We start from the raw sequence: 16,144 nt of genomic DNA on the forward strand, positions 1-16,144 counted from the left end.
GTGTGTGTGTGTGTGTGTGTGTGTTGTGAGAATTCCACAGTATGACTCTTTGGTAGGCGGGACTGCTGAGAATGGGCAGCACCTGTGGCACCCCTCTTGGATTTTGTCTCACTTGCATTTTTGTTTCTTTGCTTGAAGAGAAGGATCTAGGGGTTTTTGTTCCCATCTTGTTTCCACATCTCCACAGCTCTTTTGAAAATCCCATTTCCAACCATTTATTGATTTGTTCTTGTGTTGTTTTCTCTAGACTTGTTTTGTTTGACTTTAAATAAATTCATTATCATTATTGAAATCAGTTTTGTTGAGGGTCCTCGTCCTCTTTATGTTGTGATTTTGAGCAGGGTCATTAGTAACACCTCAAAGAAGAGTTACACTATATTGCCCTCCATTTACTATTTAAATCCCACAGGGGTATGGCAAGCTGCTTTAGCATTTACACCTTGCTCTACTAGTCATAATTTAGTTTGTCTAATGAAAATACGAAATCCAGATGTTTTCTGCAATTTTTGACTCATTGTAATTGGCATTAAGATATCTACAGCATAATTTTGTCTAGTCATTGAAGATTTCTACAATGTTTTTTTGACTAGTCATAACCACCAAACTCAGGTCAGACATTCAGACTGTTCTGACTCGGTATTCTATATCTTTTCTAACTGACCACACTATAACGAATTGCTGTAAAAATTACAGCAATATTTTACAGCAGTGGGCTGTTTTTCTAATAATACAGAATATTGCTGTAAACTGCAATGCATTCTGGGGTCGCATGATGTTTGACACAAATGTACAGTATATTGCTGTAAATTTCAAATATACAGAGGCATGGGATCTTCAATGGTCGAGATTCGGGAGCGGCAAGAGGAGTGATTCACAACTGTGGTAAGTGACTTATTTCAGTTTTTTATTTTTCATGTTTGGTAACTGTAGTAGTATATGAAGGTATCTATGTTTGCGGTTCATATTGGTAACCCCGGATTCACGCATCCTTCGTCCGCGGGCCGCGAAGGAGACTTGCGCGGTATTTCACACATTCCCCGGCATTACAGCGGCTATGGGCAGAAAATCTCTGGGTTCCTACGTTAAGAATTACATGCTTCAATGACAACAGCTGTGATTCACTTGAACTTCATGTTGATCAGCACACTTTGTCGTGAATATTTTATGGTGTAAATCAGATTTGCACAGGCAGTCATCTGTTAACACTGGCGCCGAAATGAAAACGCGTCGCTAAAGCACCGCGGTCAGCCCGCTCACGGAGGATGTGTGTGTTGTATAAATTCTGAACGGTGCTGTTAAAGCGGTTAACGTAACCAGCTAAATGTGTATTTAAGGACCTTTGCTAACTTGCTAATTTGCTTATTGTTTGTAATGCATCTTGTTAACATTGGTTTAAAAGAATGAGTTAATCCAGCCCAGCTTCCTGTCTGGCCTTGCCTCTCTGTTCGCAGCACGTTACATATTCAATCTGGAGTACCAGGAGGAGACAGCCGGAACTTTGGACTTCATTCAAAGGTAATGGTTGATTTCTAACAATTTAAGTTCCTCCATTTTGTATATGTAAATATTTTATATCAGTAGATATGTTTTATATATGTTGAGGCCTTTAACACAACGTTTCTCAACTCGAGAAGAGATAGAATTTTTTAGGGCGAATGATTTAGATGTCTCCCTGTTTAACACTTGCAAGCTAATGAGTTAAATCAGGTGTTTTAATTAGTGGGACATCAAACATTTTCTGGGAGGTGGGTCCACAGGACTGGAGTTAAGAAACACTTATCTAAAATATGGTCAAATTTCAAAAACCTGATTACATGCCTCAAAAGCTAAAACCAATGTGAATTACATATTGTCTGTTTCCTGACCCTTTAGGCACTTTGTAGGCATTAATCCAAAGAGAGGAACAAAGAAGTTGAAAGGAAAAGTGCCATCCAAAACAACAGGGGTAATGAAGAAACAGGTTGAAGTGAACCCACATGTCGCCACTCTTCTTTGCAAAGTGAAGGATTTTCAGTGGAATTTCTGAAATGTAAGTGCACACACACAAACACCAAGATCGCTTTTTCCTTTTATTATTCTCTATCTTTATCTGACTGTACTTGTCATCCCTCTATATGTCTCTGACTGTAAGTTATCCCTATATCAGTATCTGACTGTATCATTATGTTTTGTAATATATCTAATATATTGTCCTCTTTGTTCTTTTTAATATTTCTAGCAACTCTTTGCATCCTGGGATGGAGCCACATCTGGAGCTGAACTGTTCTCCTTTTTTTTGATCAGAAGTTTTGTTGGACTCACTTGGGGCCCTGATGTTTGCCCATATTGGACTGTTCATGAAGTGGTGAAAATGCATCAGTATCTTTGTGGTTTATAGAACCGTTTTATTATGAACATGTTGGTTAACTTGAGGTTTTAAAGTAATGCAGGGTAATATATGTTTCAAGTCATTTAAAATATTTAATTTCATGTCCAATTTATTTTGTAATTCAAAATAATACTAAATACACTCATTACATTTCTTTCATGCAAATTTTAAAGTTATATATTAAATAAATTTGGACCTGTTTTTCAAGATTAAGAAGTGTCAAATTAATTTGTTTTATGAAATAATAGGGTGAATTAAGTTATGCATTATACAACACTTTATGCACTTAAATATTGTTTAAAGCTTATGCAGTTAATGAATAGTTTACATTTAAAATGTAGCTGCCAGTCATTATTATTCATTAATATTATAGCATACACACATTAAAGTAGTTTACTGTAAAAATTACAGCAGTTGTAAAAAATACTGTAATCAGGAAATACAGGAAAATGCTGTAAATTAAATTACAGCAATGCTACTGTAAAAATGACAGTAACAGGCTGGCAACCATGCTGCCAGTATTTTACTGTAGAATTTACAGGTAATTTCTTTACAGTGCAGACTTACAGTTTTTCTAAAATGGACAATTAAACTACCTAGCAACCACCCAGAACACCCTGCCTAGCAACACCCTTAGAAACAAAATTCATCACCAAATTCATCATTATTAAATATATCCAAAATAGATAATATATTAGTCAAATTAAAATCTTGAATTGGATTTTTGATTAGGCAAAACTTAAAGGGTTAGTTCTCCCAAAAATGAAAATTAGCCCATAAATTACTCACCCTCAAGTCATCCTAGGTGTATATGACTTTCTTCTTTCAGACGAATCCAGTCGGAGTTATATTAAAAATTGTCTTTGATCTTTCAAGCTGTTTAATGCCACTCAGCGGGTGTTGCATGCATCAGTCCAAAAGAAGATAAATAAGTGTCTCACACGGCTCCGGGGGGTGAACAAAGGCCTCCTGTAGCGAATCGATGCGTTTTTGTAAGAAAAATATCCATATTCAAAACGTAATAATCACTTTAATGTAGCTTGCGCCAACAGTTGTACACGGAAGCAGCTCCGGGCGGATGACGTATCAGTTCAGCGTTGCGCATGTGCCAATGAGTCTCGTGAAAACCAACGTTTGTTAACAGGAGCAAAGGAAGCAAAGTTTCCTTACTTTAGCAAAGGAAAACCAGTCTCCTCTTGGCTTATATCGAAATCCTCCTACATTCTTCTTTACAAATCCTCATTTTGTACTTCTAATTAGTGACCATTGTTTTGTTTTGATCGCTCCACTGCGCTTCCGCATTCGTCACTTCTGAGCGGCGCATGCGCAAAGCCGACCTCCATACGTCATCCACCCGGAGCTGCTTCCTTTAACTTCTTTTTGACTGATGCATGCAACACCCACTGAGTGGCATTAAACAGCTTGAAAGATCAAAGACAATTTTTAATCTTTAAGGAATTTCAATCTAAAAATTAACATTCTTACTAGTCAAAATTACTTTATAGATATCTGAAACGTACATGCAAATACACCTTTGCAAGACGCACCTAAAAGGCACAGTTTATCCAAAAATGAAATCCGTATTAGGGGAATAAAATCCATTTCAGAAATTTCAGGTTACCCTTTCTTAGATGACTCTTTGAACAGTTTGACACACTGTTTACACACAGAACGTTACAGATGAATCTACATCAAATGTTACCAAGAAACATGTGACATCATGGATTATGACGTTTACGTTTTTTCTGTCACAGGAAGATGTTGGGGTAAAAGTGCATGAGCTGTAACCAGCAGTACACTGCACTCAATTCTGCAGTTTAATTTGCTGCAATGCTACTTTCAACCATTTCATCAACTAAAAATTAAAACCACATTTGAGACAGTAATTTATTTTATTAGTGAGGTAAATGCTGAAACAGCACATTTGAGTTACTAATAGTGTTGAGCGATTTGAACCTCCCAGATATTTTAGACTATCTATAAAAGCCTTACCTCAAAACCACATCCCGTTAAGCGCCTGACTAGTTGGTTAAATACCTCAGGTACTCAGAAAGTAATTTATCACAAATGAGCCAACAATACCTTCTACATTCATTCTGATTAATAAACGCACATATAAAACTTTCAATACAATTGCAGTTTTGTTTGTTTTTCTAGATTGTCTAATAGTCTGATACTAGAGGCATTTACTATTGAGGTTGTGAACTGCAGCATCGAACACACAGGGAGCTTTATGAAGTGACTCTTACAGTTACTCGACCCAAAAGTGTAAATATTATGCTTGTCACTAGTTATTAATACTTCTACGATGTGAATCAGGATCACAGAAGTGCTTTTTCAAAATATTATAAACCAATAAACTGCCATCAGTTGAAGTAGGTCTCCATAAAACTATATACTTTTGTTATTGTTTGTAAACTTTGCTGAAGTACCATTCACAGCCTGTAAGCAGCAAAAAACACAAGAATGGTTTCGAGAAAGAGAGAGGGGGTGGGGGGGACCATAGTGGTGGTATAGGCAAAGTCGACAACACAAACTACAACTGCTCTTCTGAAACATGCCGTGTGTGAACAGTTACTTTATCTCCTGGATTTTAGGACTGCTTATTTTTGATGTTCAATTTATACATGGTAAGATACAAACATTATTTTGGTTAAAAAAAAAAAGGATATGTGCCAAGGAAGCACATATAATTACTAAAAATATCAATATTAAAGTTTGATCTATGAACATAGAAATTTATCCTATTTATCACATGGCAAAATAACATAGTTTTGTTTTTCGTTAGTTCAAGTTTTTAGTAATCGGTCATCTGATCTGGATTCTAAGCAATGACTCAATAGCTTAAGCTTTAAATTGTTCAGTGAAATTATATATATATACAGTGGTGTGAAAAAGTGTTGGCCCCCTTCCTGATTTCTTATTTTTTTGCAAACCCACACAGTAGGCACAAATGACATTAGACAAGATGCTGGTGGTATAAGATGTTGTGGTTTTTACAGGTTTGAATGTATGTCGGGGAGATCAAATCACCAATGTCAGTTTACCTACTGAGCTTCAGTCTGAAGTCCTGCTGCCCTGTTTCTTTGAATCAGACTTGAATTCAAACCAGACAAATGAAACTTGCGTGGTGTGGACTCACCTCAATTCAACAAACAGAGAAATTGTGGAGATCAGTCTGGATGGTGAAGCTAAATTCTGGAATAACCGACGTGGACGGATTAAGACATTCCCAAAATTACTAGCATCTGAACTGCTGGACTTCTCCATCCAGATCCGTAATGTGCAGCAGTCTGATTTAGGTGTCTACCACTGCACACTGTTCAGAGAGACTGGCTGTCTCCTAGCCTATAAGAGGATTGAACTACACAATGGTAAATGAAGCTTGCATTCTGTAAGTGAATGGTGCATTTGCCAACCCAAAGAGGCAAAAAATCACTTTCACTGACTTTTATACCTTACCTGTTCCCTGCTGGTGGAATAATCTGCCCAATCTCTTCCATCTACACTTGACACTAACACTTCCACTCTATATTCGATTTATATTCTATCTACTTGTTTTCTTTTTACTTATTTGAAAAAACTTGACCCTCAAACACTACACTCTAAAAAATGCTGGGTTAAACACAACCCAGTGCTGGGTAAAATAGGGACAACCCCAGCATTTGGGCTGTTTTGATCCAGCGGTTGGGTTAAATGTTTAACCCAACCTTCTGGGTAGTAACCCAACCACTGGGTCAAAACAGCCCAATTGCTGGGTTTGTCCCTATTTTACCCAGCACTGGGTTGTATTTAACCCAGCATTTTTTAGAGTGTAACATTCTCTATTTGATTTCTATTCTATCTACTTGTTTTCTTTTTATTTATTTGAAATAAAAACTTGACCCTCTAACACAAACACTCTCTATTCAATTTCTATTCTATCTACTTTTTTTATTTATTAAAAACCTTGTCCCTCTAACACTTGCACTCTCTATTCTACTTCTATTCTATCTACTTGTTTTCTTTTATTTATTATAAAAAACTTGACCCTCTATAATACTAACACTTTCTATTCTATTTCTATTCTATCAGTTTGTTTTCTTTTTATTAAAAAATGACCCTCTAACACTAGCATTCTCTATACCTTTTCTAATCTTTTTCTATTTACTTGTTTCTTATTTATTATAAAAATAATTATAATAACTTGACCCTCTAACACTAGCTCTCTCTATTGTATTTCTATTCTCAGAGGTGGGCAAAGTACACAACTCCATTACTTGAGTGAAAGTACAGATACTGCTTGTCAAATTTTACTTCATTACAAGTGAAAGTTGTAAAGACAGATTTTTACTTAATTAAAAATACAGAAGTACTTGCTTTTAAAAGTACTTAAGTATCAAAAGTAAATTTTCTTTTTAATGTCAATGCACTGTTTTATTATTGTTGTATGTAATCCTTGCAATACCTTATGCCTCTGAAGCAACTTACAATACATTACACCTACTGAATACACTGACTAGCTTGTAGTATCTTTGGAGTATAAAGAGCTTTTAGAATGTTAAAAACCTATAGAAATGAAACAAGTGAGTTGGCCATTTTTTTTTATTTAACACCCCTACCCACCCCAACAAAAGCAGCTCTGGCAGTGTGTGCACACTTAGCCATTCATCCACATTTAAACCAAGTGGATAGTGAAATTGCGAACCTGCTTTAAAACCCAGCGACACACCTGTAGCTGCGTGACTTTACAACAGCAACACTACTTTAACTAAAACGCAAAACTGCGAGATTTATTTGACATCATCGCTCTCACGGCACTTTGATGTCATACACAGAACGGCCTTTGCAGTGCAGTTTCAAGTCAAACTCCTACTGTGTTTTGTTAGGAGATGCACAACAGTTGTTCTGTGGCTTTAGGTAATATTTTCATTTACACAATTTTGCTAAATCAGACAATATGGTGTCTAATATATATCACAATATTAACTTCTTAGTATTGAATTCTTGTAAATAAATATCACATTTGCAACTGGCCCGTGTTCAAAAATGCTGGGAAATCACTTCATGTAACTCTACAAGAGTGATTACTTATAGTAGTGGAGTGAAAAGTACAATATTCGTCTTTCAAATGTAGTGAAGTTAAAGTCATACGTTTCCCCAAAAAAATAATACTCAGTACAGATACTCAAAAAGTGTACTTAAGTAAAGTAATCAAGTAAATGTACTTCATTACTATCCACCTCTGTCTATTCTATATACTTTTTATTATTTTATTTATTATAATAAATAAATAAACCTTGTGTACTGCATTAGACTATCCGGGACTTGTCACAGCAGTTATATATTATTGCTTTTTTGTTGGTTTCATTGCTTCTGTTTTCCTCATCAAGTCGCTTTGGATAAGTGTCTGCTTAATGATTAAATGTAATATGAATATAAATGAGAATATTGCTGGTTAAAGTCTTAATGTGCATCTACTGCTTGAAATGTGCCTTAAAATCTGACTGTCATTGTCTAACATGAATGAACATTCTTCAGAACCAGCTGTTGTTTCAGTGGATTCTCTGACTTGGCTGATCCCAACTGGAGCAGCAGGAGGAGCAGCACTGCTAGTAGTGCTACTTGTGCTTCTTGTTGTTGCATGTAAATTCTTCAGACGTAAGTACCATTTCAGAATTAGAATTCTGTTTATCTTTACGTTTCATGTAATCAGCTCTTCTTTAAAAGTTAATTATCTTTAACACTAGATATTGATGTAAATCATTTGTAAATATACATACATAATTATTGGCACAGTTAATCTGTACAGCTGGACAGAAATGTAACCGATATAAAGATTTATGGCATGACGTATTATTAACTTGGTTTTCTATGCTGCTTTCAACAAACAAGCACATAAATGCTCTGTTTCTGAATCATTTAACTATGGTGTTACAGGTCACGAAAATAACATCTGTGAGCCTGTCTATGGTAGGCTTTCAGCTCATTATAACTGTTTTTGTTTGAAAGCTCTACAATTTGACTTTACTTGTACACTAAACTTTGTCAAAGACTACAGTCAAGTATGTTTCTATTAAATCTTTGCAGAGAACACCTCCCAAACAAAGTTCACTAACAGAGCAACATTCACTAATGAAAACAGTAAGTATGATCTTACATTTGTGACTATAGATGAAATCATATCAGCAGTATTGTCACATGTCCTTCTTGTGTAATTTCACTATGAAAAATATGTAGATGTTTGTTGATAACTTGGAAACTAACTTTGATGAAAACATATTAGTTTGTACTTATATAGTGGGAAATGTATCATCTATCAAACTGATTAATGTTATTTAGTGATTTTCATTAGGCTATTTATTTAACAGTCAGAAGAAGGGGGAGTTAAAATAGAAGATAAAATACGTTTTATTAAAGCTTTGTTTTTCTTTTGTTTTTTTCTATAGGAGTGTCACTCAGCAATCCAATCTATAGTTAAAATTCACAACTGCAATAATGTGGAACATCAATAAATATGTGGAATTCATTATACATTACATCAAGAGAACTGAGAATGATTGTGATGGATCAGACTTTGTGTCCGGGTTTTACATATACAAATGTAAAAATCAAAGCCAAACATATTCAAAACATACACTGTTCAGAAGATTATTTCTGGTGGAGGGATGATGTTACTGCTCGTGGAGAAATAAGAAATGTCTCCATTTGGGCTCACTTTAGTATCTTCATCTGTGATGCCACTGGAGGGCAGTGAGACCTTTTTTGAAATTCCACCAATCACAGCTAAAGACAGACAAATATGTACCTCCGTAGCTCTTTAATCATCTCCATCAGAACTGTGGTCCTTTAACTTATATTAACTTACATGATTTAACATTGTCATTAATAACTTGTCATATTAAAAATCTAAACATTTATTGTTAATAAAGAGCAGATTTACTGAGTGAATTCCACCACAGAGGTGAATTCTGTGTTTTAATGGCACAGAAACTATTGGATGAGAACGGAACCAAGCTGGACGCTGACATCACTGAACAACGATGAACTGACTATAACTGAAAAATTGACTGTTTACTATTGTCCTCTTTTTAGAGCTGCTTTACAGCAGAACTGGGTTTTTTTTTGTTTGCATTATTGAAACATTATTTTCCTGTTTAACACTGTAAAGCTGTTTTGACACAATCTGTATTGAATAAAGCGCTATATAAATAGAGGGTGCATAAAGGTGTCTTGACTTGATTTAAAAAGATTTATTCCTAAAGATAGTAAATGATTAAAGCAAAATAGCCGAGTAAGAAGTACATGATATTAACAATATCTTATTTCTTTCAGTCTAGTAAAAAACTGAACATCTTGAAGTTTAATTCAAAAAGCCACCTTAATATAAATTAGTGGGTTTTTTTGTGATAGCAAAGATCGTAAAGTTAATACAAACACACACCTGAGCACAGTAACTGTCTTCTGGACACTGGCCAAGTAGGTAGAGCTAGCAGGAAATGACGGCAGAAGACACTTGTCCAACAGCCTCTTTCCCCTACACAAAGCAGAGTGAACTGTTTCAAGGCTTACAGCATATGCTCCTGATGTTTGTCTAAAAACAAATTATCCATTCTTTCTTTCTGTGTTGAACTGTGGGTATTTTTACTCTGCATGTTTCATCTCTAAATAGTAAGGTTTATTTTTGGTTATGCATATGGTTTTAATCAGACATTTTGAGTTAACTCTAACTTTCATGCTGCAAGCAAGCAGAATGTAACAGTGTGTTGTGGTTTCCGTTAACAATCATTTTGAGGATTTTCTAATTAAATATAAAATTCTATAAAAAGACATTATATTCCCAGTCTGAGCAGCATATCATTATTTAAAGTTTGCTTATAACATTTGTAAAACTGCAGGAAGCTCAGCAAACATCACCACGGTGCAACATTTGATCGACCTGTGAAGTGCAGACGGAAACTTGTGAATATCATTTGCTTACTGTTGTGGTTTCTCAGGTTTGAGCAAAGAGATGCTCTCTTGATTCTTTGAAATGGCTCTTTTCAGACCAGACGGCACAGCAGAGATGTCACACCAGTGCAGCTGTGTCTATTTTTAGAGAACAGTCTAAAAGGTGAAGTAAAGATTTAGGATAACAGAAGAAGACCTTCTCCAAATTATATGACTATAAACTGCTCTATCCTCCTCTATAATGTGTAGCAGTGGCATATGGGCCTGTACAACTGTGAACTGTTGAAGACTTTAACTATAGCATCAGGACACTGGAATTCACACGTGAGTAAAAACATTAAAATGTCCACATTTTCAAAGACATATACTGTAGTTTTGTATATTTTATTGTGTCCTGACACTTAAAACTTTTTAAATACTTATACTATTTAATTATAAAATTGCACCATATCTCCACTTAAAATTAGACATACTGTCTGTTTTTCTTTTTACACGTTATAATTGTTCTGGCTGAAAGGCAGAAGAATTTATACAAGGTGAATCAGAAAGCTCATAAGACACAGTGATGTCTTTCTGGCCCTTCGTAGCAGGAGGGGCAACTATTATTATTTTTCTTCTTGTGGTCACGGTGTGTTGCATTGTTCATAAACGAAATAGTAAGTATATCAAATCAATAATGAATAAATTATAAATATGCAAGATTTGCATACTCAGTAAAGTAACTTACTCTCTTTTATTTTTTTCAGAAACATTAGATCAACCATATTATGCAAACAGCCAGCAGGGTAAGCACTTTATTTATATTCACAGCAATCGCCGCACAGCTGTGATGCATGTGACCATTTTCAAGAACACACAGTCTCATGAATCAAGTCTGTTTCAAGTTTGAAAAGATCCTGTTTCAAACATTTTCTTTCTTTCATTGTGATGACAGTTCGAGATGCCAACAAAGATCAAACAATCTATGGTAGGTTTAATGAGTATTTCTTGTTTTACACAAATAGTAGGTTGTAATACTAATATTTGATGTACAGACCAAATTAATGTCTAAAAATGCTATAAGTAAAACATTTAGACATTGTAGTTATTCCCTTTCTGCTACAGAGAATGATCATGAGTTCAGAAAAAATGTCTCCAAAGGAAAAAGTGAGTATATAATTTAAATATATAAATAAATAAGTAATAAATAAAACCTGAATTACTTTAATTATTATTATTATTATATCAGTATTTTATTTTATTTTTTTCAGGACAGTTTTCTTCAGTTTACATCAATAGGCCTGAAAATAAGGTTGCAATTTATATGAACAGTGCAGCACAAGCAGACGAGACGTATGGAAACTGCACGGACAATGATTATGAAAATGTGGAGTAGTCTGCTAAGAAGACATGACTAAAGTTCTTTATTCCTCATTCTCTGTTTTTCATTCATTGTCTTTTTTTTTCTTTTTGCACAGTACTAACTTAGGTGGATTAATGAAATAAATAAATTTAACCATTTCAGCCTTATTCAGGTAACACACATGAACTGAAAATAATCTGTTATAATGGAATGATCTGTGACCATTTAGAATGACAAAACCTTTAGGGTGACCAAGTCTTTGTAGTCCTCCAGTAGCCTATATTTGACTAACATTTTTTGTCAAAAATTACTGTCTACTTCACAACAGTGAATAAAATGTTGCACTTTTGAAATGTTCCTCTTTGCAAACTCTGTTTAGTAGTGATGGGTGTCCACAGTTCTGAATAGTTATCACAATTTGATAACTGTTACGTTTAATAATTAACGAATAATTTACCTCCTTAATTTACTGTAGCTATTCTTATTCTTACCCTGAATACGTTAAAATGCAATCTTAAACTTAAAACGTCCGTGTAATCTTAATACGTGCCTGTTTGGGCTCAGTATTTACCCTGGCAGGCAGCATGATGTTTGTTTACATGGTTTTCCTAATTACTCACCGTTAGACCAGTAGCGTTTGTACATGTAACCATCGAAAAGTAAAGTACTGTATATCACGTGACATCGGTAGTGACGTGACGAACATTTCCGGAGGTGTGCCACCCGCGCGAATGCTAGAAATAAAACTAAATTGAGACAGAATTTGAACGTTAAGCTATGTAGCGTGGGTGATTTATCACACCATAAACGCAACTGAGGTAAGAGACCATACTGAATGTTTTCCCAAAGTTTCAGTAAGATAATGCACGTGCATAAACGAAGATCCGGGCTGTGCTGCCGCTTTTCACGTGTTACTAACACCCACCAAAACATTGGTGACCATAGTGCACTACTCATGGTTTGCTGTCAGCTATATTTCGCTGTAAAAATGTGCATGATATGTAGATGTGGGTACCGTACCTGGTTAAGGTTAATTAGTTAATATAAACTGTTAATTGTAATTTAAAAGTGGTTTAGAAAATAGAACCAGGCAGTCTGAAAAGTTGAGTTTTTTGTTTTGTTTTACAGGTGTATAATAGATGGATAAGTTTGTAACTCGGCACAGAAAAAGATCTGCTGTTGAGGCAGATGAATGTAAAACAGAGGAACCGTTCAAGAAATACAAAGAGGAATGTGAGGTGGAAGAGGAGTTTTCTCAGCCCCATCCCCTGGAAGAAGATTGAGGCAGAGGGATTGTACTGTGACTACAGTTTGCTGTTTGACAAAGAGGAGGCTGATCACCTTTTTAACCAGCTAGAAGAGGAGGTGGAGTATTTTACAGGTATTGAAGGCACCTTTGTATCATGTACACTGCTGTTCGGGAGATTGGGATCAGTAAGATTTTCTAATGTTCTTGAAAAAAAATTCTTATGGTCACCAAGGTTGCTTTTATTTGATCAAACTACAATAAAACAGTAATATTGTGAATTATTACAATTTAAAAGAATCGTAGTCTATTTTAATATATTTTAAAATGTTACTTATTCCTGTGTTTTGACAGGGTGACACTTCAGTGTCACATGATCCTTCATAATCCATTCTGATTTGACGATTTGGTGATCAAGAATCATTTATTATTATCAAAGATGAAAACAGTTGTGCTGCTAATATTTTTGTGCAAATGATGTTTTTTTTTTAGGATTATTTCATAAAGCATTTATTTGAAATATAAATACTTTGTAACACTACAAGTCTATGTTCAATTAATCAATTAATGTGTCCTTGCTGAGCAAAAGTATAAATGTATTTAAAAAAAATAAAACTTACTGACACCAAACTTTAGAATATGTATATTGGTTTTACAGCTACAGGAAACATACATAATGTATTATCTTGTTGAACAATCCAACTTCATTATTATACTTGTATAATTTGCTGTGAGCCATATTAATATATCACTGTATCCTGTTGTTTGGATGGTGATTGAAATGTTTTGTGTTTCCATTCCATTTTCTCGGTGACAAAGGTGACAAAGCTAAACTACAAGTGTATGGAAGGTCATACGGTGTTCCAAGGAAGCAAGCAACATACGGCGACGAAGGACTGATGTACTCTTTCTCTGGAGTCCATCTCATGGCAAAACCATGGACTTCCACTTTAGAACGCATTCGAGATGCTGTTACCAGGGCAACAGGCCATACGTTCAACTTTGTTTTGATAAACAGGTAATTAAACTGTCTGCTGTTGACATGTAGACATCACTGTCCTGTTTCTTTTGAAAGAAATCATGTTCTTTCAAAGTGAGGAAAGTGTGTTTTTGGTTTGTGTTTTCACCATCAGATATAATGATGGTCATGATCACATTGGAGAGCATCGGGATGATGAACGGGAACTCGATCCTGCCTGCCCTATTGCCTCTGTATCTCTAGGGGCTGCCCGTGACTTCATTTTCCGTCATAAGGATGCACGGACTGGTTCTAGCAAACGTCAGATTGAGCCTGTGAAGCTGGAGCTGGCTCACGGGAGTCTACTGCTCATGAACTATCCCACAAACACATACTGGTATCACAGTCTTCCAGTCAGAAAAAAAGGTCAAAATGCCACGCATCAACCTCACTTTCAGACGCATAGTGAAAAACAGACAGAAAACTGGCTTTAAAATAGAGTGATTGTTCTTTTAGCATCTTACCAGGTACTGCTGTGGGTCATGTTAGTTTTTCTTTCACAACATGTGTGAAAGCTGTGTGAAGAGCTAGTGAGCATATCTCACATTATCACATCTGCAGTGAATCCATGTTGGGTTTTAGCACACTCAGACAACTCTTGCACACTACAGTATCAGTTTCACTTTCTTTTCACATCTTCATGTTATGATTTAGTCTTCATGTTTTATGATTTATTTGTCATTAAACTCGTGTCTAGTAAAATGTGTACTGTGATCTCAGAAAATCAAGCTTCAAGCTCATCTTTGCTATTCAGAGCAAATTCAGGTTTGATATTTGGCAACAAAATGCACTTTCAAGAGCATTCAAAGGAAATATTTTCTTTTATTTGTTTTTTTGTTTGTTTGTTTTTTAGAAAACCAATAAACTACATGTGGAATAAATAGGTTAGACACAACCATACTTCTGTACAAGACAATTTCTATTATAGACTGGGAAAGAAAAAAAAACAATATGATCCCAATGAATACATTTTGCTAAAGGTTTCAAAGATTTAACTACAGAAGGCAATAGTTTGGTGAAATACTGTGGCAAAAACATAAGGGTAGCAAAAACGTAATCGTATAAATATATACATTTTATTTTTCAAGCATACGTAACAGTAATTTCGAGAAAGTCATACTTAGTGTTTACATTCCAGCACTGCTGGACTGAGTATGAGGTATTCACACAGCTGTCTACCCATAACCTGCCTGTGTTACAATCTAATCAATGTCACGTTTTTCCTTGGACGACGACACATGCGGTCAGTACAGTTGCTGCTGAAAGAAACAGTAATTTGTGAATTTCATGTATCAAAGTGATGCTATTATTGTATCCCTTGTGTACGTTGGAAGGTTGTAGTGCTGTTGAAATGGCAACCAGCATTTCAAAGCTTGGTTTGAACACCACAGTTTAACTTGAACATTAGTGAAAATGAACAGTTGTGGGTTACTTGACTTTGAAAAAATAAAATAAAAAATGAAAGCGAGACATAGAACCAAAATGTGGGCACTTGGAGAACTGTGTAGACAGACGACAAAAAAAATAAATAAATTCCTTTTTGCAGTAACACAAATGTACTCAACCAAGCAGGGCCTATGCTACAAGCTATGGTCTACACAGGAGAAGTTGGATAACTTGTGACTAGTACCATTTGCATTTTTTTATACTTAGCTACTTATGGTGAAATCTCACTAAACTACAGCAGCAGAAATCAGTTACTTTCAGCGTGATTTAAAAAACTGTTGACCTTCCTGAGTGAACAAGAAAAGGTGAGTGATACAATTTTTTTTAAATCGCAAATGGCAGTTGATATCAATGCCAATGTGGAAAAACTATGGCAGTTCCAGTGCCGTTTCAATTGACAATACTGATCTTAGCAAAAGAAATAGCACGTAGTAATTGTAGGGCAGCATGAACTGTTTTAGGATCAGTACAATATCTCACAGCTTGATTCATTACTCTTACTCATACAATGATGATCCCGACATGCCCTCCACACTAAAAATGACTGCAAGAGGTGGGTTTTCTGGATTAAAGTGAATAGATGGTAGTAGGGAAGAGTGTAGAACTGAAGAAAACCTATGTTGTGATGTGTTTCAGGATAAGAGATGGGAATCGCAAATGCCTGACAGCTGGGAGAAGATGGTTAACTTTCTTCAGAGGAAGAATCGGTTTTCCCTTTTTTGCTTGGGGGAGCACCATCTTCCAAATCCTTCAAAAGAAACCACTGAATCAGTTATAAAGCAGAAAACACAGCTG

General features: G+C 35.4%; 1 protein-coding gene, 1 long non-coding RNA gene and 1 pseudogene across 3 annotated transcripts in view; 2 read left to right on the forward strand and 1 right to left on the reverse strand.

Moving 5' to 3' along the window:
• Nucleotides 1-1,433: 1,433 nt before the first annotated feature.
• Nucleotides 1,434-2,441, forward strand: LOC107680968 (uncharacterized). The gene is made up of 3 exons (XR_001633213.1): nt 1,434-1,515; nt 1,873-2,029; nt 2,219-2,441. It is a non-coding gene; the product is annotated as an uncharacterized LOC107680968 (long non-coding RNA).
• Nucleotides 2,442-12,257: 9,816 nt separating this feature from the next.
• Nucleotides 12,258-14,525, forward strand: LOC107680973 (DNA oxidative demethylase ALKBH2-like; annotated as a pseudogene).
• Nucleotides 14,526-14,833: 308 nt separating this feature from the next.
• The window catches only part of LOC107680981 (B-cell CLL/lymphoma 7 protein family member A), a 4,503-nt gene continuing 3,192 nt past the window's right edge, over nt 14,834-16,144 (reverse strand). For both annotated transcript variants that reach the window (XM_016477100.1, XM_016477091.1), the window contains exon 6: nt 14,834-16,097. In XM_016477100.1, the coding sequence (XP_016332586.1) occupies nt 16,032-16,097 (66 nt within the window). In that variant the 3' untranslated portion in view covers nt 14,834-16,031. The remainder of the gene's footprint in view (nt 16,098-16,144) is intronic.

This window comes from Sinocyclocheilus anshuiensis, unplaced genomic scaffold (genome assembly GCF_001515605.1).
Source record: "Sinocyclocheilus anshuiensis isolate Anshui unplaced genomic scaffold, SAMN03320099.WGS_v1.1 scaffold697, whole genome shotgun sequence".
Lineage (NCBI taxonomy): Eukaryota > Metazoa > Chordata > Actinopteri > Cypriniformes > Cyprinidae > Sinocyclocheilus > Sinocyclocheilus anshuiensis.